Source organism: Tasmannia lanceolata, unplaced genomic scaffold (assembly GCF_043159265.1).
Source record: "Tasmannia lanceolata isolate RefF3 unplaced genomic scaffold, GAP_Taslan_0.1 ptg000007l, whole genome shotgun sequence".
Classification (NCBI taxonomy): Eukaryota; Viridiplantae; Streptophyta; class Magnoliopsida; order Canellales; family Winteraceae; genus Tasmannia; species Tasmannia lanceolata.
The window spans coordinates 3,817,130-3,843,011 of NW_027518684.1; the positions used below are offsets into that span (position 1 = coordinate 3,817,130).

The following is a 25,882-nucleotide window of genomic DNA, read 5'->3' on the forward strand; positions in this document are numbered from 1 at the left end:
ATGAGTAGGCGGAAGTAGAAGTGGGGGTAACTTGTTCAATGATCGAAACCATTTATTTCCTAGGCCTAGTTATGGATAAGCTATGGAACAAAATCCACATCCATTGTTCCATGGCTCATCTATAGCAAGGCCTAGGAAATCAATGGTTTCGATCATTGATAAAGCCCCAATTGTACCTTTGTCTGCTCATATTTTTTCCTTGGAAACAATATGCGGATGCATTGTATAAGAAGTTAAGAACCATCAAGTCATATATAAAATGACTAAAATACCCTCACGCACATGAATACTACATTCTCACCATTTAAGAAAATGCATTTACTTTCTAATAGCTCCCCTCAAGGTATTACTCTTTAGAAGCATAAGTAGCCTTCCAACTAAAAACTAAGGATGATCTCATCAAATTTGGTAAAAATATAAGCCTATTGATCAAGACGAGATGTATTTTGGTACTGAATCATCAACCTCTATCCTTTCACACACAAATTGCTAATCAATTTCAATATGATTAGTGCGTAAATGAAGTGAAAGCTTTAATCAAAAGATGAATCCATGTCAACTCAGAAGTACAAAACAACCCTTGATCAATATTTGACCTTTGTAACAGACCTTGTAACAATTCTCTATATTTTGCTACTCCATGAAACGAGGCAACCATTCATGACACAGCAACCACATATACAGTTCCATTAGATGTAGCGCCTCTTAAAAAAGGCAACATATTTGGCAAATTGAAAATGTTCCTCCCAAGGATCATGCAAGAACAGGCAGACATGAGTTACAACTTACAAATTTACAACAAACATAATGGCAAGTCCAATGGAAGTCGGGCGTTGACGGGCTCCAACCAGAGGCTTCAATATCATACAATCTATGACAATTCCAACCCCCCCGCCCCCCTCTCTTTCCTTTTTTTTTTTTTTTTTAATAATGACCTTTATTAAAAGAGAAAGACTGAGTGGTTTTTATAAGCAAGATCAACAAAAAACAAAACATAATCACTCAATATTAGGGGATGCAAAAGGATTTGACAATTGCAAAGGAGGCTCTATCAACGCTCGCCCTAGTCAGCTCATCAACAGTGTTAATGGCCAGCCTCTGAACATTCTGAAAAGGAAGCACACATCCTCCAATAAGGTCAAAAGAGTCCAACACATCAGCAAACCTACAGAGGAATTCCTTGGCCAACATCCAATTGATAACGTTCCTCAAATCTCCCTCGAAAAGAAATGGGGTGATCTTCTTCTAAGCTCATAACATAGTGCCCCATATGAGAGCAAGCAACTCTACCTCATTCTAGTCCATATGGCAATGGGACCCAAGAAAGCCAAAGAAACCATCCCAACATGATCACTGGATAATGCCACTGACACCTACCAAACCCAGTTTCACAATACTAGATCTTTCAAAGTTGAATTTGATGGAACCGAGTGGAGGGGGAAATCATCGCTGACTCTCTAATGATGTGACAGCCCAGAAATGTCCCGAGACCTCCTGAGATCCTAACAAGAGACTTACATGAATGGCTTGTGCCCTAGAGCCCACCGGATGATGAGACCAAAACCCCAACTACAGATGGCCCTACGGGGTCTAGCCTTACAATCGAACACCCTCATGTGCCACTTCTTCCAAGCAAGTTTGTTTTCACTGAACCTTATATTAGCAAGAGTAGTGATGAGATTATAATTAGTCATATTAAATTTAGGGGATTGAAACTCCATGCCCCTTTAATATCGTATGCCAATACTTGTCATTGTCTAATATCCTGCATGGTGCGACGATATAGTTTCCCCAGCCAGTTCTCTTGAAAAAAAAAAACAATACTTGGAAGAAAAAGTATACTATCAGAAATGGATAGGAGCCTACCTTTCCTATTTCGAAAACTCTACAATGAAGAGCAGAGAACATAAGAGGGAGAGGAAGGGACCATCCTTGTACCTACAGTGGAATTTGCAAGCTTGTTTGCTCTTTTTCGCTTTTCTTCATAAGCTCTTGCAGGTCCAGCATCTGTACGGTCAAGAGAGCCCCTACTTTCCATCCAAACGAATTTGAAAAGTCCATTCTGAACCACAAACAAATAACCAGGTTTGGCATTGGGGTATCTAAAACCATACCCTTTTGCAATGCTGATGTGAATTTGGGGTTCACAAATTAATTGTATGGGAAGAAAGAAAGGGAACGATAACGGAGGACTGATGCTCAAGGGAAGAGAGAAGATAGATATACAGAGAGCAATGGTTGGCAACCAGACATGGGAGTATAAACTCAATTTTGTTCAACCATACCATCATAATTAAGGCCATAGGCCTTTACAATTTATAGGCAAAGTACTTCCCACGAAATTCTAAGTGGGAGTAAAAACATAGTCCTAATTGTCTAATGATAATAAAAGCCCTGTTAAAGTAAAAAAGATTAAATAATATCTTTAAATGTGAAAAATTAAATCACATGGCTGCCATTCAAAAAAAATAAAAGATTAAATCACATGGCATTGACTAACTCAAACCCCTTTAATTTGACACCCTACTATTACGACTCTTATTCTCCCCGTACATGGACTCTTATCTTTTGATGAGAAAGGTGAAAGATTTTATTAATAAAGTGAAAAGCCCCAGGGACCGAGGTGGTCAATACAAGAGAAAACCAAGATCAAAAGCCTTGTCTACTGACAACAAACACTAGAAAAGTCAAGGACAAAGGAAATCAAACAACTCAAAGTGGGTTCTCTCGACTCCAACCCGATCCAGCCGATCTGTGTCGCTATTAACCAACCTCCTAACATGTTGAAAAGTTATGTCAGTCGATCCTGGATTTCTTCCATGGCTTTTGAAAACCTCCAAGGAAATGGATTCCTATGACCCATCCATCTAATCACGTTCAAATAGTCTCCTTCCACAATCAAACAATCCAAGTCACCATTACATGTGAGCCTAATGCCATCTAAAATAGCCGTCACCTATGCCTCATTGGAATTCTTGATACAAATTTCATTTGGGTTCCATTGAAACACAATCTAAATGTTACCAGCTGTGAAACAACCAATTACTCTAAAAGCTTAAGCTGTTAGAGATGGTGTTATTTAATCATTTATACTTTAACACGCCCCTCACCTCTGGCCCCTCTTTTTTGGGCTGGTCGTACACATGGAACATGTAGCCCCTCCTTTTCTTTTATACTTTAACACCAGCCAATCCACATGCCCACCTCTGAGCTTTTATAACTGTATAAGCGACAACCTGTGATCGGATGAAAAGCCCATGCCTTTAGTTGACCGTGGAAACAGAGGGTAGAAATTCAATGGATGGAAAACTATCAAGCGAGACTTGAAAGGTGAAGAGCTCCAAAAGATGTCATTTGTCCCAATCTATTGAAGGGTATCGCAGCTCAAAATGGGCAAAGAAGCTTCACCATTGATCACTCGTAATAGCCACCATTAAAGGACTACAGGTACAAGGATGATCTTCTCCTCCTCTTCATCTCCCCTCTCTGCTCATCGTTGCACAAGTTTTTGAAATAGTAAAGGTGGGCCCCATTCCTTTTGTGATATTATGTCTTCTTTCTTTTTTCTTCCAAGATTTTTCAATATAACCAACAAGGGCAACTATTACTTCCCCAGCCCACAGGATAATAGACAAAAACATGTTCGGCACATGCCAAATATTGAGCACTGAACATGGAGATATCTTTTTTTCTAGAATGGAGATATCAATCAACTAAATTTATCAAGTAAATCAGAAGCATACTTTTGCTGGATGAAAAGACATTTCTCATGATGTTCTTTACATCTATCCCAAGAAAAAAGGAGTTGTCCATGGTGATGTTCTTTACATCACAATGGACTTAGATATCTTCACAAACAAGGAGTTGTTCAATGCACTCTTTTGAAACCTAGGCTTTAGAAAATCGGTCCAACCAAAACTTTGAGATTTGCATCAATCCAAAGAAAGCTTTCTTCAGTTTACCAACATATTCTCGACTATCTGCAGTATAAAAACCTGGTGGCTGCTTAATAAATAATTCTATTTCAATATTAACAAAAAAAAAAAAATAATAATTCTATTCCAACGTCCCAATGTAGGAATGCAATTTTCACATCCAATTGATGAAGAGGCCAGTCATAGATAACAAAAACCAGCAAGGGCAACTATTACCATCCCAGACCACAGGATAATAGAAAAAAACATGTATTGGCATGAGTACGGAAGTTCAAGATGTAGTTTTTCTCTCAAATGATGACGGAGAGTGGAGATATCAATCCCCTAACTTTATCAAGTAAATCGGAAGCATACTTTTGCTGGATAAAAAAACATTTCTCATGTTGTTCTTTACAACTAACCCAAGAAAAAAAGGAAGCGAGATGAGGTCCATCACAATGAACTTAGATACCTTCACAAACAAGGAGTTGTTCGATGCACTCTTTTGTAACCTAGTGTCACGGGCCTTTTCTTTTTCATGCTGACAAACACGTGCGGTGCCCCAACATAAGCGTATGCTAAGGCCAGGCTTCTCCACGCAAGGCCCCCGAAAGGCCCTACACCCTCTACACCTCTTGATGCTTCACTTGTGCTAACAATCTCCAAACTGTTCAACAAGCTACTAGGCTAGTTCCTGCTATGTACCTTTTGATACTTTGATCACGGCCAAGGTTTCAAATTTCGGTTTCGGAATGCGTTTCATTCCTCATCGAAACCGAAATTTCAGTCAAAATTTCGGACGAAATCTAACGAAACCAAATAAAATAATATTTTATCTCGTACAAAATTTCGAACAGAATTACAGAGAAATTTCGGTAATTTTGGCTGAAATTTTGGGAAAATATTAAATAAAGAATAAAATCCAGTTTTTTTTGGAGATTTTCCTTAAATTTCAGACAGAAATTTCAGGGAAAAGAAATTTTGTAACGTTCGAGTTTACGCAATTTCGGTTTCAGGGTTGACCGAAACCCGAAATTTCAAATTTCGGTCGAAATTAAAAACCTTTATCACGACTACCAAGCCATTCATCAAGCTACTAATCTTGGCCTTGCAAGGCCCAACTGATGTAGGACTAGGAAGAGAAATAGAAGAAAGGGGAGAAAAAGAGAAGACGAAGAGAAGAGAGGGAGGAAGAGAAAGAAAAAGAAACATGTAGAGGGGAGTAGCCAATCCATTCAATTAATCATCCAAACTTAAAATCTCTACTGCATAAGGCCTATATATAGGCAATGGAACTAAAATTCCATGGAAAATAAAATCTCTAAAAATAACATGAAAAATAAAATCCTAGAAACTAAATAAAATGGAAAACTAAAAACATGTAAATAAATACTAATGGGCAAACATGCCACTTATTTGGCCTACTATCTGCATCCCGCAGTTTCTTTGGCCCCCGTGCCTCAACAAAAGAAACTGGAGCATCCTTTTGGAAAACTCACAGTCCGCACATTAGAGAAAGCCTACGAACTGCAAGTCGATTTCCCGATGTGCCTCACATGCACAAGCAAGGTCTTCGTACAACCCTTCAGCAAACCACCAAGGTTCCAACCCATAGCTTGCTAGGCCTGGTAGCATGCCACGAGAGCAAACCACCAAGGATTGGACCAACCAAACGCTTAGACAGGAGTGCCCATGAAACGTGCTCTCCCAACATACTTTTGAAGACAAAATGAGACGCAGCCATTTGTGATGTTCCATTTTTACTAAAGAGTGTCTCCTTGACACTAGTCTTTGCAAAATTAGCCAAACCAAAACTTTGAGACTTGCTTCAACCCAATGAAACCTTTCTTCAATTTACCAACATATTCTCGACTATCTAAAAACCTAGCGGCTGCTTAATAAATAATTCTATTTCAACGTCCCAAAACAAGAATGCATTTTTCACATCCAATTGATGAAGAGGCCATTCATAGATATTTGCAAGTGCAACGATTAATCAAAAAGAATATATGCCTTAAACAACTGAGTTGAATGTCTCATTGTAGTCAAGTCCATATTTTTGGTTGAAACCCTTCGCAACATCACCAAACAATTTGTCACTCTTCCTCACCCTCCTAAATTCCATTCTACTTGTTTCATTGTATTGGCTTTCGAACCCCTCCAATCCCCTCACTGTAGAGTTTTTCACCTTGGAGGGGTTCGAAAGTCAATTTATTATACAATAATCAAATCGTGACATACATGGCGACCTAATGCTTTTGTGGGAAGTGATATATTCACCCCCTTTTATTACTTGTGAGTCAGACCCCTCTAGTGTATTTATGACTACTCTTTTACACTAGAGGGGCTGATTGAAGTAAAAAAAGTGTGAATATATCATTTCCCTAAAGCGTGACTATTATATTAGAGTGCGTTGATAGATATAACTTTGAGAATCCTTGATTTGGATCTACTCTAGCGTAAAAATCATGCAAATCATCCATTCTCACAAAAGCAATAGGTTGCCAAGTAGGTCACGATTTGATTATTGTATAATGAATTGGCTTTCGAACCCCTCCAGGGTGAAAAACTCTACATTGAGGGGACTGGAGGGGTTCGAAAGCCAATGCAATGGCACGGGTAGAATGGAATTTATGAGCATGAGGAAGAGTGACGAATTGTTTGGTACTGGGATTTCAGACATAGAGTTGTGTTTGAAAATCATCCCTGCTGAGGAGCAATCCGTTGCAAGAGCGGTTAACCCTACAAGTAGAATGGCATGGCAAGAAACTAAGTGTTGGATTTATTATAGGGAAACATGTGCCTTGCACATGAGCGTAACATCTGCGTTCATAGAAGAGGCCAGACATGGGTAGGAGTGATTTCCTCTCCGAAGAGAGAGAGATTTCGGAAATGAGACGGCAAATTCTTTGGAAACGCATTGGAATAGAAGGAGAGAGGTGTTGGGCAATCGAGATATGATATCAATGAGCACATCATCGGACAAAGCAACACTTCTCAACCTGCTACTTCTACTACTTCGGTTAGTCTTATCAATGACAGTTAGTCTTAACAATGACTATCTCTCGTTCTTTGTAGAATCAATCAGTAAAAACCTAAGGTTTTCACACGTTAATAAAATCAAGGACGTGAAGGAGGACTTCCTCTTAGGAAGAAGAAGAAGAAAGGCAAGAAGCAGTAAGGAAAAAACCTAGAAGAAAAGGCTGCGTACACAGAGAGAGATTCACGTTTTTCTCTTATAAATAGGGAAGATGATGAATTCGCACCCCTTCTAGATGGGCAAGGCCAAGGTATGGCCAAAAGGTGAATTAGATCAACTATAACACATCCCAATTACATGGTAAAAGCTCAAACCAAAATCCTGATTTCCTACTCAATTTTCACCCTTATCTCTCCGTGCATCATAGCAATCAAAAAGTTTAATACTCTTTACTTGGACCATTCTACACAATCATTGAGCTCTACAGTTTAAGCATAAGAAAAGATAACCACACCTTGGCTTCTCCCAAACTTAACCCCATCAACCTACTCATGCCCCATCCATTTCTTTGTTGAATCAATCTCAGTTCGAAAATGTGAGAACAGGGAAAACATTTATAATAACATTACAAGTCCAAATTCCACATTGAAGCACAATTAACTCTCTTCAGTTTTCAGCTTAAGGAAACAAAGATGAGAAATCAATCATAAAGCGTACCTAGAGCACTAAAGTGAACAGATGAATCCTCAACCTCCTGCTTCTGGAGACTTTGCCTGCCTCCGGAATTCCTCATCAGCACCCCTCAAGAACTGATCCCATCCGCTCCCCGGGCTCATATCCAAGTAATCATAAGGAACCGCGGATTTCAACCCAGGGCGAACCCCACACCGGCTCTCAACAATCCTAAACTCAACACCCCCCTCTCCTCCATTCCTAAAATTTTCCTCCAATTCCTCCCAACTGAACATCAATGGCAAAGTAAACCCACCCCAAGGATTAAAATCTATAACCTTCACCCGCCCGTCCTTAGTAACATAAACATCAAACACATAGTCTTCCAATTCAAACTCTGACTTCACATTCACCTCAAAGAATTCCCCAATAGACAACTCAAGATCAAGCTTCTTTTCAATTAGGGCAGGGTAGAATATGGTGACCTCGCGCTGGGATATTCCAACTAGACGGCGGAGGCGAACAAAACAGCGGAATTCCATTTCCGGGCGGAGGGAAGGGTACCATTTTCGAAGGGCGATGAAGAATTTAGAAGGACGGGAGGTGGATTTATCGGAGCAGGAATCGAAAGCGTGGCAGAGATCATGAACTGCGCTATCGGAGGATCGGAGAAGGAGGCAAATATCCGCGAAGGAAGTACACCGGAGGGTTCCGGTGGTGGAGATCCAAGCTGCATCTTTTGGAGCGCTCCAGTTTAGTTTGGGAAAGATTGCACCGCCTAGGGTTTCGATGGACGATTTGATTTCAGATTCTAGATCGGGAAAGGAAGGGGCGGTGGGAGATTCTGAGTCTGAGTCTGAGTCTGAGTTTGATTCTGATTCTGAGTCTGATGGGATGATTGAATCGGAATCGAGGTTGTTGATTTTGCGGCGGGGGAGGGCGTCTTCGCCGGAGATGGAAAGGGGGAGGAGGAATGGGCCGGAATCTTGGAGAAGGTATTGGATGAAGGATTCAGGGAGTTCGTGGATTAGGGTTTTAATGGAGTGAGGTTTAAAGCGTGGGTACCATTCTTGGATTTGGCACCGCTTTACTTCTTCTTCCTTCATCTTCTGTCTCTGGTAGAACTGAATTCCTTCTACAAGTCTTTCCCTGCCCAGATTGGGATCAAATCGGGATTAAGTTTTTCCTAGAAAGTTCTAAGCTGCTAAAAACATAAAATATGCTGTGGTTAATGTAATAAATTTACTTCCTTTGTGTTATGGTCAAGGTTTAAAATTTCGGTTTCGGTAACCGTTTCGGACCCCACAAAAAACCAAAATTTCGGTAACTAATCAAAGCATGGGTTCCTATACGATGGATGCACGTATTTTCCATGGATACATATGAAAATATCTTTGTTGAGGGTAACCCAGGTATGCCTGGTAGGGCGATCCATTCAAATTCCTTATCAGTCGGATTGTTCTTTGGATCCTACTTTCCCCGTTATGATCATGATCCATTTTAATTCGAACCATCCATCGGAGTGTCCTATTATGTCCCACTAAGCTAAGTAAACAATTAACTTTTTAAAAAAAAAATTAGAATGGCAGTCCACTATTAGTATGTCTCTATGCATTTTCTTCAACTAAATTAAAAATTTAACTATGTTTAATGTATGTGTAAAGTAATGCTTGTAAACAATAAAACTAATCAAAATTACATACACGAGTATAATGTATAACTATTATCAAAGAATAAATTACCCTAAAACCACTCTCTCTTTTCCTTTGTGAAAGTATGAAATGAAACGACTGAAATGAGTGAAACGACTGAAATGAGTGAAACTACATTCTCATCTGATTCATTAAGTGATAAGAGAGGTTTTGACCAAAATACCCTTCATAGAACGGTTAGCATTAACAAAATTTGAAGGGTATTTTTGTAAAACATTTCGGATCGTAACTATCCAATGGGCATATGTGGCGTGCCCATACCCAATCAGAATTTTTTCGGATCCCAGATTTGATGATCCGAAATATGCCCATGGATCCTATTCATATGTTTAGATCCCGTTCATTAACATTCGGATTCGGACGATCCATCGGACCGTCTGGATCCATGACACCAGGGAACCCGATGTCTGTCCTCTAAATTTATCTCAATTTTTTTTGGATTATTGTATTTTTTTGTTTGGCCCAATGTGAACCTGAACCAACCCGATTTCAGTTAGATGGGTTGGGTTAGGCTTGAGAGATTTAGAGGCGGGTTGGGTTAGGGTTGACCATCCTCAACCCGAGGCTCGGTTTGGGCTAGGTTAGGGTTGAGGGAATGCTATCTTGGGTTAGGTCAGGGTTGGCCTCAACCCGATCCACCCTGACCCGAGTTACACCCCTACTTTTGCAGTAGAGATCCCGTTATAAAGGAAGCTCAGTTGGTATATTCGCCCACAAGATTTATGTGTTAGAATATGTGGGATCCAACAGTTGGATTGGGTTAAGATCTCACCGTTGACCATCTTGGAGGTAGATTAGGTAAGTTGGCTAAATGAAGCAACTAGATGAATTAGGCAACGGATATAAGAGACAAGAAAGAGAGATTATAAAGTAGATTTGATTAGGATTCTTTCCCTTTATAGTTATCTTGATTTGATTCTATGTTTATCATGTTAGTGCTCTATAAAAGCACACAATGATCCTCTTGTAATAGCATTTAAGAATTAGTGGATATTCTAAACTTATCATTATGGAAGTGGTATCAGCACAACCATATTTTGATATTTTCACTAACATATCTTATCTTTTAGCATTTAAAGAGCTGTAAAAAGGTTATCAATATATTATAGTTCTCAAAAATGAAAAAAAGCTCCCAAAAGGCAATTAAAAAAGAAAAGGTGAGCTGGTTCTTGCAATTATTAAAACATGGGTGTGTTGATATCGCTTTCCCAAGATTTATCCTCGTAATTATGCATCTTGGGGGTGGGATGTGTTGGGGTTCCATGTGAAAGCAATAATCCCACATCGGATATGTGAAAGGATGTGGATGGGCTTACAAGGATTTGGGCACCCTCCCTTAATGGCTAGCTTTTAAGGGCCAGTTCTACCCAGGTCCCAATAAATGGTATCAGAGCCGTATTACCCTCCGGGGACGGAAAAATCCCTCGGGGAAGATCTCGTAGTGTTCCCATGTTGCACCCGCATGGATGGACAAGATTGTCCACATTGCTTCCACGTAGAGGGGGAGATTGTTGGCAGTTCCATGTGAAAGCAATAATCCCACATCGGATATGTGAATTGTGAAAGGATGTGGATGGGCTTATGAGGGTTTGGGCACCCTCCCCTTAGCGGCTAGCTTTTAAGGGCGAGTTATACCTGGGTCCCAGCAGGATGAAATATCTCAAAAAAATGACATGTGAATAGGAAAGTGAAAATGAAAATGAAATAAAAAGGCTACTGATAATGTCAGTACTACGTTCAATAATTGCACAAACTCAGCTTGTATTTTCTGTTTAAATTGGCTTCGGGAGTTTTTTGGGATGGGTAATAACCTTTGGCAACTGTTTAAATAATAAAAGACAAGAAGAGTTAGTGCAATTATTAAAATATAGCAGTGTCAGTATCAGTAGTAAAAATTGTTATGTTGCAAAGGAAAGAAAATATAAAGGCGTTGTTCATCCACCGGAGGTGAAGAAAAGTGAGCCCTGTGGCTGTTCTCCTCTACAATAATGAGCCCCGAAATGGCTTTCCCCAAAATTGCATAGCAAATTCCCATGTTATTTGCTATGTAATTTTGCAAAATGCTATTTTGAGCATTACTTTTGCAGGGGAGAACAGCCACCTCAGATGCGTTAAACGAATAAGACAAATGAACAGCCACCTTGTAGCAGATTTTGTCTTACTCATTTAATGCAAAAGTTAGCTGTGAAATGGCTTTTTGCAAAATTGCCTAGCAAATCTAGTTGTAACTTGTAATTTAAGCTCATATATTCGCCCTTGAGATTCATCTTCGTACTAATGCATCTTGGGGGGTGGAGGGTGGGGCTGTTTAAAAAGCAAATTAACTGGACAAAACACGGCGAAGAAGAAGGCTCCATTTGCATTACATTGGATGAAGTACCTCTAAAATGGCATGGCAATAAGAAAGAGAAAATAAAACAAAAGGGCTACTGATACTGGCACTTCTTTGTTTTAATAATTGCACAAATTCAGCTTGCCTTTTCTGTTTTGGCTTCTTAGAGTAACTTTTGACAAATGTTTAAATAATAAAAGACAAGATGAGTTAGTGCAATTATTAAAACATGGTAGTCAGCAGCATCCCATTTGAAGACAACCGGTCACCATTAGTCATCATAACATCAAACGCCTTATCACATTCAATTCTGCAACTGGTTCTTTTGGCTATGGCCCGATCAATAAACTCGTGAGTGCTACCTGAATCGATCAGAACAATAACGGGTTGACGCATAAGGAATCCAGGAATACGGATACCCATAGTTTGGGAGCTACTGATCCATGTTAGTATAAAAGAATCAATAACGCCTTCTCCAACAGCTTAAGCTTTTGGAGTAATTGGTAGTTTCACATGGTATCAGAGCAAAAGGTCTTGAGTTCAAATCTCCTTGATAGAAAAATCCACATGCAATGGCCATACTCCTAAAAGAGGGGCCAGATGTGCCACGTGTAGGCCAACCCAAAGAAAGAAGGGGGCCACATGTGAGGGGGAGTGTTAAAGTATAAAAGAATAAATAACGCCTTCTCCAACAGCTTAAGCTTTTGGAGTAATTGGTAGTTTCACAAGCCATGTATAGCATACATAGAAATTTTTGAATTTATACCTTCCATATCTTGGTGAAACTCATGTGAAGGATAATCCGCAAGATTAGGATCAGCATCATCGATTTGATCAGGCCAATCACCATCAAACAAGAATGCGAAAATGGTTCTATGGTGCAAACTTCTCATCACATAACAATTGTAGCATATTCCCATATACCTTCTTTCTTTCATTTCCATTGTGGTAACCATTTTAATGGTTGGAGGAAATGGAGGATGTTGGGGTTGCAGAAGGGTGGTTGGGTTAGGTGATCAGTTCGGGTTGAATGAACCTGGTATTGTTTCTAAGTAATGAGTCACTCATCTTGTAAACAAGCCAGACCCATAGCTGGAACATTTGCATGTTGAATCGGAGGTCGTTTTTAAGCCCGCATACGAAAAGCTGATAATAAACCTTCAGGAAGTTTAATAGTGCAGTAATCCCAGCCTTCAAATTGTTCTTGATTTTAATGAAATATAGAGGTTGTCATTAAAAGCAGGACTAAGACGGTATATGGAGTGCAACTTTAGTAATGTAAGGAGGCGGGACGAGGATGTAGTAAACATGACTGGACATGAGGTACCTAAGAGGGATATCTTTCGATATCTTGGTTCAATTCTACATAAGGAAGGAGAGATTGAATAGTATGTTAACCATAGAATAATAGCAGGCTGGTTGAAGTGAAAGCTTGCCTTAAGAGTTCTGTGCGACTGTAAAATCCCTACCAAGTTGAAGGGAAAGTTTTATAAGACAGCTGTGAGGCCAGCCATGTTGTTTGGCTCGGGCCACCAAGAAGCAGCATGTGCATAAGATGAGTGAAGCGGAGATGCGAATGCTTAGATGGATGTGCGGCCACACAAGGTTAGATAGAATTAAAAATGAAGACATTCGTAAAAAGGTGGGGGGTGGCGTCAATTGAGGAGAAGATGAGAGAGCACCGCTTACGATGGTTTGGACATATCCAACATAGGCCTTTGGATGCTCTGATGAGAAGAGGCCACTCGTGCCAAATTGATGGAGTAAAAAGGAGGTAGAGGCAGACCGAAAACAACTTGCGTAGAAACAGTGAGGAACGACTTGATAGCTCAGAAACATGGCCTTGGATAGGATAGAATGAAAGAAAATGATCCATGTAGAAGAACCCAACTAGAGCCGGGATTAGAGCCTGGTAGATTCCTTTCACCTTCTTCATGAAATTTTTCTAAAGGATTCATTTAGCCAACCCCAACTAGTTTGGGGCGAAGGCTTTGTTGAGTTGAGTTGAGTTGAGTATAGAGGTTTTCATTAAAAAAAATGAAATGTAGAGGTATGTCATAGTTTAGAGAGAATGCCGGCAACGTCTTCAAATTCGGAGGACCGAACCAAGCACATAGTGCATCGAAAAATTCCTTCCATGAAGGTTGTCCCACAGTTCTCAGCCACTGCTACCATTGTACCTTCTAGTAATTGATGTATGGCTCTGGATAAATACTCATACTTGGCATTGGTTGCAGACACCTTTTGACATGAGTTATTGACATTCTTGTGTTATGTGTGTAAGGGTGTCTTCGAGGATCTTGATCTCCGAATCTATTTTCTGTAATTGAGTGCTTTGACCGTCTGATGTCATCGTAAAGATGGTAAGAAAATTGTTAAGTATAGATTCAGTGGTATATTATGGTTGATGTCAGTGTTTGGCGAGAAGACACAACCTTTGTTTGATCGCAATGCCTTGCAGAACACTGATGGGTTGATGATTCACAAGGATGGGTCTATACCAAATGATAGAACCAGTGATTCTATAGACCTTTCCTTTGAAAACATCGAAATACTGAAGGATTTTAAGTAATTATAGCAAGAGAAAATTGAAGGGGGAATGGCGAATTCGAGAATGCCAGTGTCTCCTGATTTTTTAAACGGAATTTAACTGCCAGTCTGTTCTCTTACATAGAGAATTACTGAAATAACTGGTTCATAAATTCTTGGCTTTTGCTTTTCAAACAACAGGACCTAACCACAAGTAACTGCTGAGTAACCACATATTTTTACTCCTATTTGTTGAATAACCACCTGGCTGTTGAGTATGCTCCTGCAACTAACTTGGCCACAGCAAGAGATTTCAAATGGTGAAAAGGGGAGGGAGAATGATTTCAATAGCCTAAAATGAAGTGTCCAAGTGATGCTCATAAAAAGCATAGTGAAAAATTGCTGCATATCCTTTTGTATTAAGACATTCGACGTATACAAGCCAAACAACTAGTTTTCATCATCAGAGTCAAAAGACTGTCTTCTCCTTAAAGATTCCAATACTTCTAGTGGGCGATCACTTCTAGAAACATTACCAGTGGAAGACTTGAGCTTGGGCAGACCCATGGATTGAAGTGGTGGAGTGGGTGTACCTCTGTTCACTTCCTTGAGCACTGATCTAACAGTGGCCGCAGCAGCGGCATCTGCTACAGCAGATGCAATTCTATCAGCAGTTCCCAACTTCGCTAACCGATGATGAACACTAGCACCACTACCTAGTCTAGTCCCACTAGAACCACCACCAACACCATGGGGTGGGGGAGAACTATAGTTCGCTGATGTCTGTTTAGTACCAACAGCCTCCTTAACTGTCGACTTTGCCTTCGCGGCTTCGTACTTTTGCATATCATAGATGAGCTCTTTTTGGAGCTGCTTGTCTGCAACCAATATTTCATCGAACTCGTTCTTAAAGTCCTTAAGTAGCACACGGAGACACTCCATAAGGGAACCTGTGAGAGGGCTGTTCTTACTCTCCAACAAACGTTTTAACTCTATAAAAATGGGAACTGCGTTTTGAATCAGGTTCTTCTTAGCTACATGACTGACCACCCTCCCTCTAGCGGCCGTGAGACCTCCTCCACCATCCCCACCTTCTTCGTCCATTTCTGTCACGTCGGCTGCTGCCGCCCCACGATTGGATTGGATTCGCATCTCTTTGCAGGCAAGTATTTGTAGTGCATCCTGTTAATGCCAACTATTCTCAAGTTCCAAAAACGATAATCCATGGCAACATGATCTATGTCACAAATATTTCTGATATTTTCAAAATATAGAGATTTTATTGCAATATTTTGAGAAAACGCCAAAAACCTGAAATAATACCGACAAAATTTAAAAAATATAGCGGTATTTTCATTTAGGGAAATGATATCCCAAAAAAAAAAAACATGTTATTCGTTAAGTTTTATAGGCAAAGAAAAACGTTAAAGGGTGTGAATTTATTCTCAAGTAGTGAACCATTCTCACTGTGTGTGTGTGTGTTGGGGGGGAGGGGGAGTGATATCATTTCCCTTTCATTTGTCGTGATAATATCATGATATTTTTTTATTAAATATTTTTTTCCTTAATTTATATAGGGAAAGGCTATCAGCACAACCATCATTTGATATTTGCACAAACCCAGCTGTCTTTTCTTCTGTAATTGGCTCGTGAGAGCTTTTTGGGAAATGTAAAAACCTTTTGACAGCTCTTTAAATACTAAAAGACAAGATGGTTTGTAAATATATCAAAATATGGTTGTTTTGATATCATTTCCCTCAATACATTTTTAAATAATTTTATTTTTATCATTTTTGTCCCGATATAAACCCAAAATAATAATAATAATAATAATAATAATAATATATCCCGAGATTTTCCCTTGCCGAGAAATTCATGAGAACGATATTTGTGACATAGAACAGAATGAATATAATATACATACCTGCAATACAGACTGCCCAGTCACATCATCAATATTGAGCAAGCCATCAGATGCGGCCGCCAAAATCTCCGCGCAAAGCTTTGCAGAAGTGGCCAAAAGGTGCTCTGGTGCCATTTGTTTAAGTAAAGCAACATAGATGTGCATCCTCTTTGACCTTGATTTTTCATCAGTGCCTCTGCAACAAACAATATATGGATAATCAATGTTACATTTACTTAGCAGTTCTCCAATATAGCTTTGTGTCTTCTAAACAGATATGTCAAAAACATCTCAGATATTTTCAAAATATAGCGTTTTTATCGCAACATTTGATAAAACGACAAAATCCCGAAATAATCCTGGACTTTAAAAATGTAGCGATATTTTCATTTTTGTCATAAAAGGTCGCGATAATACCATGATATTATTCCTACATTTTTATTTTATATATTTTCTTAGATTTCATACCTTGGATAGGATAGCATGGAAGAAAATGATCCACGTAGAAGAACCCAACAAGAATCAGGATTAGAGCCGGTAGATTCCTTTTACCTTCTTCATGAATTTTTTCTAAAGGATTCGTTTAGCCGACCCCAACTAGTTTGGGAAAAAGGCTTTGTTGAGTTGAGTTATTTTCTTGAATTTCATATATTTATATATTTTTAAATAATATTATTTTTATAATTTTCCCGATTTAAATCCAAAATAAAAAATAAAAAAAATAATATATTCCGAGATTTCCCCCTGCCGAGAAATTCCCAAGAATGATATTTGTGACAAAAACAGTTACCTGATTGAGAAAAACTGCCGCCCAGTTTTCGAAGCATGCGACTCGCTGTGCCCAGCATGGGCATGGCAATCATTCAGAACAAAAATGGCTTCCACAAAACTGTTATATGCTAGAAGTGGTGCCTTGGCTGTCAAATGCCGCCAAACACAAATCCAATAGCAAACAGATTACTTCAGCTTCAAAATTATCTCATTGATGATGCAAGAGAGCCTCACCTTTTAAGATGTTCCCGAAAAGGAAATCCGCTAATTGTCTGATCTTTTCCGATTCATCAACAAGAGATAAGAGAAATCGAAGGAACAACACACCTCTCCACTTTACATAGTCCCTCTGGATCAAAGTAAAAAAACCAAGTTGAATGATAATGAAATACTAGTAAAGGAATAGAAGTTTTCCATCACACAAATCTTTTACACACTAAATATACGAATTATCTTATGCAACAGTACTATCCTGCTTCAGATGTTTAATCTTTTTCTCCTAGTCATGGTTGCAACACAGAAACACACCTGTAATAATCTTGAGAGCAAGATAAATGTCTGCCTTCTCACAACCTCACAGGGATCACACAAAGAATTGGTGATCTTGGGAATATAACTGTGAATTCAAGCAACAACTAGTCAGAAAGAATGAAGAACTAAATTAAAAAGAAGTTGCAAGCTATATCACAAATATCCTCAGGAATTTCTTGGCAAGCGAAAATCTCGGGTATTAATTTCTTATTTTTTGGGTTTATGTCCGGAAAAAAGGTAAAAATAAAATTATTTTAAAAATATATAAATATATAAAATTTAAGAAAAATATAAAATAAAAATATCGGGATAATATCGTGATATTATAGCGACAATTTATGGTAAAAATGAAAATATCGCTATATTTTTAAATTATCGGGCTTATTTCGAGATTTTGTGGTTGTATCAGAATGTCGTGATAAAAATGAGATATTTTGAAAATATTGGAGATAATTGCGACATAGGTTGCAAGGGATGGATTCTTAGTTGCAGTCATAAGATCCTTACCAATCAACTAAAGCAGTATAACGAACACAAAAATCTGCTATCAATTGTACAATATTGTTGCGAAGGGCAGCAAAGTCACTCCTTCCAAGCTCCTAAAGCGACACCCAACAAGTTAATTAATGTAAGGGTTTTCAATTTACCATTCAAAAAAAAATTAATGTAAGCCTGTCAAAGAAGATGAGGACCACACATGGTATAAGTAAGATTCAAACCTGCACAAACAGAGGGATATAACGCTTTGCTAGTTTGTCGTCTGCAAGGCAAATCTTTCCCATTGTTAGCCAGGATTGGACATACAAAGAAGGGCCCACCTTTTTTATAGGAAGTGTCAAGCCAGAAAGTTCTTTCGGCTTTGGTTCAGAACCCCCCGAAGTGATGATAGTGTGTAATAGAGGAACAATGTCCTTTACATCTGCAGAAGGGTAAACCAGAACCATAGACCCAACAGTAAAGACTGCGTTCACTGCTTGGGACAATGACTCATATATTGTTGCTTCCCTCTTACCCTTCCTACTGCCACTTTGAGGTGGTGTCAGAAAGCTATTGTTTTTGCTGGTTTCTGGGACCTCGAATACATGGTTGTTGAGAATTCGCAGAGCTTTAGAGACTAACTGATGGACCCATACTGATACAAGGTCATCACCCTCCTTAGAAGTCATAGCTTTTCTCTTGCATAAAGTTCTAAGAGCTTTCACATGAGCATCCACCTATCGTCATATACAAAAAATAAGGTTCAAAATAGAAAGCATGACGCTGAAAGAAGTAGCATTTTGATGTTATCAGAAGTACTGAATAGAGCATACAGCTCCGGTTTAGTACACCTCAGATGACTAGTTAGACCTTTCCATTGGTGGATATCAATACACAAAAAATGGATGGATCTCATCATTCCGGGCATGGGATCAACTTCGCAAATGAAAAAGGGTGGACTAGTTAATTGAGAAGAGAAGAGTACCATTCATTCTTCTAAAGCATCACGTTCCCTTCAAAATTGTTCAAAGTTGGGCATATGTTGTGCATGCATAACTTGTACCATTGTCCATGAATGTGAATGCCTTCCACTCCACTAAATGGTGCATTTATTATTAGTGAATATGTGAGATTAGGTGATCACGCATGCATGTTTGACATGTGTATTGTGTACACTCGTCCATGATAAATGGGTGTCTCCAAGTGGTGAGAGAGGGGTAGGGCGGGTGCGAGAAGGAGAGACTTGAGAGGGCACGAATGAGTTGAGGGTAAGAAGTGGGTTAAAAATCAGGAAAAATTGGATCCTATTTTGAGTGGAGTTTTTTGTTTCATGGTTTTTCAGGCTTTTCTTGCCCTCTCCCCACTCAGTCCTCTCATATCTATCCCTCTCCCACCGTCTCTCACAATTGGGTAACCCAATAGTCCAGGAAAAAAATAATGCTAACCAAAGGTGCCCTAAGGGTGCATTTATTATTAGTGAATATGTTAGATAAAGTGATCATTCATATATACTTGGCATATTCCAGGATGTCGATAATTTACATGTACCCTTGAGCTCATTACAAATTGAAACCTTAACTGACTAACATCGCCAGAAATCAACAAAAAAGATGCATATGAAAGGCAGAAAAACAGTAGCATTGGTGTGGAATGTGGTAGAATTCAATTACCAAAAAAATGTGGTAGAATTCAATTATCCGTGGGAGGAATACCTCAGTTGGGTGCATATTGAACTCCCCGATCCGTGTAAGCAAGTTGTGAGCCAACTCTGCAGCAGGCTCTGGGGGCAGCTCCACTGAAACATTGGAAATAGTCTGTAAAAGGAAAACTCGATCTCCGGCCCAGGCAATGGAATTCGATTCACTGCAATCGACCCGTCCACCCATCTCTTCTTGCACAAGGGGGCTACGAACCTCACTCTCTGACTTGGTATTGTCTAGAAGCTTCCAATGATGGTGAAGGAATTTCCATCCCACCACTTTTGGCATAAACGAAGAAACCTCGGAAAGAAGAAACCAAGCACCAGGAGGAGCGGTCCATTTTTCTATTGGCATGGAATGGCTCAACCAGAGAGATTCAGAGGTTCTTATTATGTTTTGAAGTGAGGTAGCAATGGCAGGCTTGAGCTGCTGCTTTTTGCCAAGGCTTGCACAAATTTTCCTCACACATGGTGCAACCTCTCCATCACAGATCCCTTTCAACAAAACCAGCACTCCTTTGGGTAAAACTGACTCTAACTCTGTTTCAAAGGTGTCTAAACTGAAATGACTTGATGTGATATTGAATGAGCTCAAGCATCCAGATCTAGACACATGATCCAACACCAATTCCTTAAACAAATTCTCACATTCCGCCTGAATGCTTGACTCGTTATCCGTGATTAGCCGTGGAACAGCATGAAGCCACTCAGTGACAACTCTGCCATCTGGGAATTTTCTTAGTAGCTGCAGATCCAACGCAGAATCCAGCAATAAAGACAAGAATTGCAAACTGAGAAGCTCATGACAGATGAAACAAAAAAAAAGGGATAGCAAATGAATTACTTGTAACAAATAAAGAAATGTTTCTGATAGCAAGAAAAGAATCGGATTTTGTTATAATAAAATGAAATGAAAAATAGGAGAATGCTGAAGTATAAATGATTGAGTAACACGGCACCAACTATAACAGCTTAAGGTTTTAGAGTAATTGATTGTTTCACATGGCATCATAGTTATTACCTCACGACAGATCATGGGTTCAAAATCCACAACAACTCCTTGATATTAAAAATCCACATGTACGGCCAGCCTGGAAAAAGGGGCCACACGTGAGAGGGAGTGTTGAAGTATAAATGATTAAATAACACCTTTTCTAACTGCATTAGCTTTTGGAGTAATTGGTTGTTTCAAGAGAAGAATAAGATAACCTGCAAACCAGAGGGAGATTCAACCGAAAAAATGCACCCTAACGTGCATACATAAATGAGTACATCAAATAAATAATATCCGGCATGTAAAACCATAGGTGTCGGTTCGGACCGAAACCAAAAGTACACTGAATCGGAAAACTACAGGATTTCACCAACATTTCCTCGAAATTCCGAAATTTGCCAAAATTTCGTTTTTCACCCTTATTTACAAAATTTCCACCTAAATGTTAAAGATTTCCGCAGAAATTTTTTACATTTCAGTTGAAATTTAAAAAAAAAAACCAAAATTTTTATCTAGGTTTTACATGATTTTGGCTGACATTTCCACCGAAATAGGCATTTAAATCCTTGTATAAAGCTTATAACCAGATATAGATTGCATTGTGGAAAATTCTTGACAAACAAAGAAAGAATCAGAAGTTCCACCGAGAACCACAAGAATCACATATCAGAACAAACAGTTGTTTGATATAAAACCCAGCATTAACCACATCTAAGATAGAAAGACAAACAGTGAAGAAATCAAATAGAACTGAACAGTGAAAACAGTACCTCTGATAGAGCCAAGAGACCAGCTTTCCGAATGCTTACAAGCGGGTCAGAGCAAGCAATCCCGAGTGTCTTAAGCATGGATTCATCAACAGTGCTACCAAGAAGAGCTGTTGATTTCATAATGAGATGAAGAGCCGCCTTTCTCACAGCCGCCTTCTCATCCATACACCTCTTCCTCAAAAGCTCATTCAATCCTCCCTTCACATTGACATTCCCAAACCCCATTACCTCCATTAATTGGGCCTGGTTATTAACATCATCTGATAGAAATCCCACCACCTGAGCCAAGTTCGACAGAGCCCGCGCACGGATCCCTCCAGTCACATCAGAACACCGCTGAATTATCGCTTCCAAACATCTCAAACCCCACCAATTCTCACCCTCCCCTCCAATTCCACTACCAAAATCTAACCCTAAAGGATTGGGTAATGATATCAAAAGCATTGTAATCAGATCCACCGCCATCAGTCTGAACCTCGCCTTCCCTCCACTCATCTTCACAACATAATCAGCAAAACCTATTTGATCATCAAACTCCATTGCCCCAACCACCTTCATAATTGAATCAACCACCATAGCCCTATGGTCAGATTTCTCGGGCGCCTTACTAACCAAAAACCTAGGAAGGTAAACAACCGCTTTCCTAACCGCATCACATTCCTTGGCCAAATCTATTATCTGATCAGTTACAAATTTCAATACAGAGTTTCTCACCGGCGACTTCATCTGAAGAACCGCCGGTGTAAGTGACTTCAAAACCTCACCAGTACTAATTGTAAGATCCCCATGCTCGGGTTTTAAGACTCCTTTCAGTATACAAAAACACATATCACATAATCTATTGTAATTGGCAACATTCTGGATTGATTCAACCGCTATGACCGGAATTTCAGAAACAGTTTCTACTAAAGATTTCAGACTATCAGGAAACCCATCTAAACGGATTCGACCTAAAACAGACTCTAAATTTTTCAATATAGAAAAAAGGATTTTAACATCAATTTGAGTACCTCTATTACTTTCCTCATCAAGATCTCCATCTACCTCCTCTTCTTCATCATGGGTTTCGCGAGAATTCTTCTTAAGACCGCCTTTTCTTCTCTTGTTCTCTTCCTCGTCTTCGTCATGGGTTTTGCGAGAATTCTTCTTAAGATTGCCTTTTCTTTTCTTGTTCTTGTTCTTTTCGGATGCCCTAGGTGGGGAAGAGGTTGGATTTTGTTTGAAAGAGCGGCGGAGAGAGCGGAGGAGGAATTGGAATGAGATGGGATTGAAGAGGGTGTAAATGGGGGAGGTTGGGGAGAGGAGGATTAGGAGATAAATGTGGGAAGCTAAGAGGGAGAGAGAAGGGATAGGTGAATCAATGGAGGAAGTGATGGAATTGACAAGAGTGGAATGGGAAAGGGTTTTGGAGGAGAGTTCTTCCCATAGAAGGTTTAGGTCTTCGGGATCGGTTTGGTTGGAGAAGAGGGTTTGGAGATCTTGGAGTGAGGATTCTGAAATGGGTTGGTGGGGATTTTGAGTGTGGGTTTCAAGCTCGGAAATTATCCTCGACACAGGTTCTTCCATGACCTGTCTCTCTCTCTCTCTCTCTCTCTCTCTCTCTCTCTCTCTCTCTCTCTCTCTCTCTCGCTCTGGTTTTTGAATTGGGCGTCCCGCCTTCTGAGAACGCAAGGGTTTGTTTTGTAGTCGGCCTGTTTGTTTTAGATTTTGAAATCGATTGTTTAAAATCTTGTAAAGTCGTATAATCGGTTTTGGACTTAGAATTGATTCTCAAATCCAAAACAAACAGTCAAACAGGCCTCTTTGGACGACCAAAGTCGATACAGGCATATAGCCCTGTGAAATCCAAGCCAAAATTTACAAAAATAAAAAATAAAAAAAAAAAATATATATATATATATATATATATAGAGGAATATGTTCGTGCGCTCAAGCTCTAATAAGGAATGGTGCGCTTGAGTGCACCAATCACATGGGTCCCACAATTTCTGTGAGGATCCAAACCATTCATTTGCAAGGGCTTATCATAGATAGGGTATGTACCAAAAATGAGCTCCATTGAATCATCCTAACCCCTCCAAAAGTGGAGGGCAAAAATGGGCAGATTTGTGGTCTGTCCATTTTGACCTCCACAAATGGATGGGTTAGGATGATCCTATGGAGGTGGTTTTTTGTACACACCCTATCTATGTAAGGCCCTTTCTACTTAATGCTTTGGATCATCCTAACAATGTGGGCCTCAATGGTTTTTGAGCTCAAGCTCACGAATATGTTCCAACGCTCAAGCTCACAATCCTTTTCCTCATATATATATATATATATATATATATATATATATATATATATATTGAATTTGCTTGGATTTCTTGAAGTGATGCATTCTCTCTTTTCTCATTCTCTCTATATTGGTAATGACACCCACACCCCAAAAGTTGATAACCAAACACTACTCACTACTATTATATGAGGTAAGTTATTGTCTCCTCCCCGTAGACTGCTTACACCACTGATCTACAAGGAATATACCTGTAACCAAACAGAGCAACTAGTGTTTAAGTGGAGCGGGACCTCATTGCAATACAACGAGACACGCATACTATGGCATAGTGGATCCCACCTTAGATTGATCTGAATTGTGCATATTATAGGCCTTGGTTTGGATCACCTATGGCACAAAAATACGCCAATTTTGAATTCCTGGCATCAAATTATGACAAAGCTGCAGAAATAATTTTGATTTGATTAACATTTGATATAGTAATAATATTAATTGGGATTTGCTCGGCTGTTGTCTCCATTCATGAGGTGGTTGGTTTGACATGTGACAGACCTGCCGCAAAATGCCTTTCGCGATGGACGCTAGCAATTCCCATATTAATTTGATTAACCTTTTATTTGACATTGATTCTAATGGTGCATTTATATACAGAGAGAAGAACACATATCGCATGTTTCGGGTAGTAATTGAAAACAGCTGTATATTTTTGGGATACCAATAGAAGATGATTGGGATCCTAATTGGGTGGTAGAAAGGAAATACAATATACATGGAAAGTTAGGCAATAATGTTGATCCAAGCCTTCCTAATTTTTTATTGGCAGAATATGTGATATTAATTATTTCCTAGTACTCCCCCTCGAGTTGGAGTGTGAATGTTAAGAACACCTAACTTGCGAAGGAGTTATAAGATTGTGCAGCCCCGAGAGGTTTAGTAAATAAATCTGCAGGCTGTTTGGTGAGTTTCCTATTAAATTATGTAATTTTAGTGATGTTTAATGTGAAGTTTTGTCTATGTACAATTTTTTATATACCATCAACAAAAAATATACATTGTTGGACATTAATAATGCATGAATTTTGCTATTTTGAACTAGATGGGTCTAAATGAAGGCATTTGACATGGACTTTTGAGATCAATTTGAGTTGAATTATGTGATTTCGTGGCATAGAGTATTCATTTGATTTTTCAAGTTCCTTGAACCAATCAAATGAACTGTGATCATCGATTACTTAAGACGACACATTTATGTGCGATGTTGATACTAAATGACTATTAATTTGACTCTGTTTGATATTCCCTTGACAATGCATAGATTTGTTGAACATATTGCCATCACTGCTCAACTTCTTTTCTGGGGAGTGGGGGGATTTTGAGAGTTCATTTTGAGTGTCAGCTGATCATGTGAATCTACACTTTTAGCTCACTGGTTGAATCTTGGAGATTCAGAATGTATGTCTATGAAAACATACAATATCTGAAATTTTAAGGTCGACATTTCAAACCACTTCACAACAATTTCAAACTAACTTTAAAACCTTTTATTCAAATATACTAGAATCGACGATCGTGCCCCTCTCTCACCCGCGCGTTCGCAAAATCTGGGCATTTGTAATCGTAAGTTACAGTAAACTATACAAAATAAAAATTGAGTTGGAATTGTGTCACTTTTCAAGTTTCTTCATTTTTAAAAAATGGGTGGAATGTTAGGTCCCACGTCGACTAAAACTCTCAATCTCGAAATTTGAGACCTATATAAGGCATTCAAAACAATAAAATATACAAGAAAATTTAATTTCTCCTTCCTTCTAGGAGGTATTTGAACATCATATAATAGAGGGAGAATAAATATAAATCTAAGTGTATTTCATTCCTCTTTAAAAAAATGAAGCGGTGAAGACGATCTAAGGAACAAATGACAAAGCGCTAGCCTTCTTCTACCTTCAAATTTGAGGAATTTTATTGTTTTTTGCTGTATAAAATTCAATTATTACACTAGATAATTCTTCAATATGCACCCGAGTTAGAGAGTCTCTTCGTATAAACTACTGAAGGGAGAGACATGAAGGAGGGACAAGGGATGATCTTGTTCTCCCCACTCCGGGCAGCAGCGGCGACAGTGACGACTCTACGAGGAAAGCAACCTGGTCAAACGCAGGTGAGTTAGTGAGTCTCTTTGTATAAACTATCGAATTACCTCTAAGTTGGTATTTTTGTGTTATGCTTAGGTTTGTTTGTAATAGTTGCTGTTATCTCAAAACTCAAAAGGCCTGTAGCATACCCATTGCCTCATTTTTGATACATTATTACATGTCTGCAT

General features: G+C 39.1%; 2 protein-coding genes across 2 annotated transcripts; both read right to left on the reverse strand.

Annotated features, from left to right (window-relative positions):
• Positions 1 to 7,315: 7,315 nt before the first annotated feature.
• Positions 7,316 to 8,776, reverse strand: EDA35 (temperature sensing protein-like protein). Its single transcript, XM_077384572.1, has one exon. The coding sequence runs from the start codon at positions 8,670 to 8,672 to the stop codon at positions 7,641 to 7,643; it is 1,032 nt and encodes a 343-aa protein (XP_077240687.1). The 5' UTR covers positions 8,673 to 8,776; the 3' UTR covers positions 7,316 to 7,640.
• A 5,681-nt stretch (positions 8,777 to 14,457) lies between these two features.
• On the reverse strand, positions 14,458 to 22,920 carry LOC143881488 (binding protein). The gene is made up of 9 exons (XM_077384573.1): positions 21,285 to 22,920; positions 19,534 to 20,265; positions 18,064 to 18,558; positions 17,852 to 17,943; positions 17,342 to 17,429; positions 17,048 to 17,162; positions 16,833 to 16,959; positions 16,064 to 16,238; positions 14,458 to 15,321 (listed from the first exon to the last, which is right to left on the reverse strand). The coding sequence occupies exons 1-9, from the start codon at positions 22,848 to 22,850 to the stop codon at positions 14,590 to 14,592; spliced, it is 4,122 nt and encodes a 1,373-aa protein (XP_077240688.1). The 5' UTR covers positions 22,851 to 22,920; the 3' UTR covers positions 14,458 to 14,589.
• Positions 22,921 to 25,882: the final 2,962 nt, after the last annotated feature.

Excerpts from the sequence above, each read along its gene's own strand:
- EDA35 (XM_077384572.1), bottom strand. The coding sequence starts at position 8,672 with ATGAAGGAAGAAGAAGTAAAGCGGTGCCAAATCCAAGAATGGTACCCA.
- LOC143881488 (XM_077384573.1), bottom strand. The coding sequence starts at position 22,850 with ATGGAAGAACCTGTGTCGAGGATAATTTCCGAGCTTGAAACCCACACT. Across the intron at positions 17,944-18,063 it reads ATATCCCTCTGTTTGTGCAG|GAGCTTGGAAGGAGTGACTT; the intron begins GTTTGAATCTTA and ends GTGTCGCTTTAG. Across the intron at positions 16,960-17,047 it reads TTTCGGGAACATCTTAAAAG|CCAAGGCACCACTTCTAGCA; the intron begins GTGAGGCTCTCT and ends GGCATTTGACAG.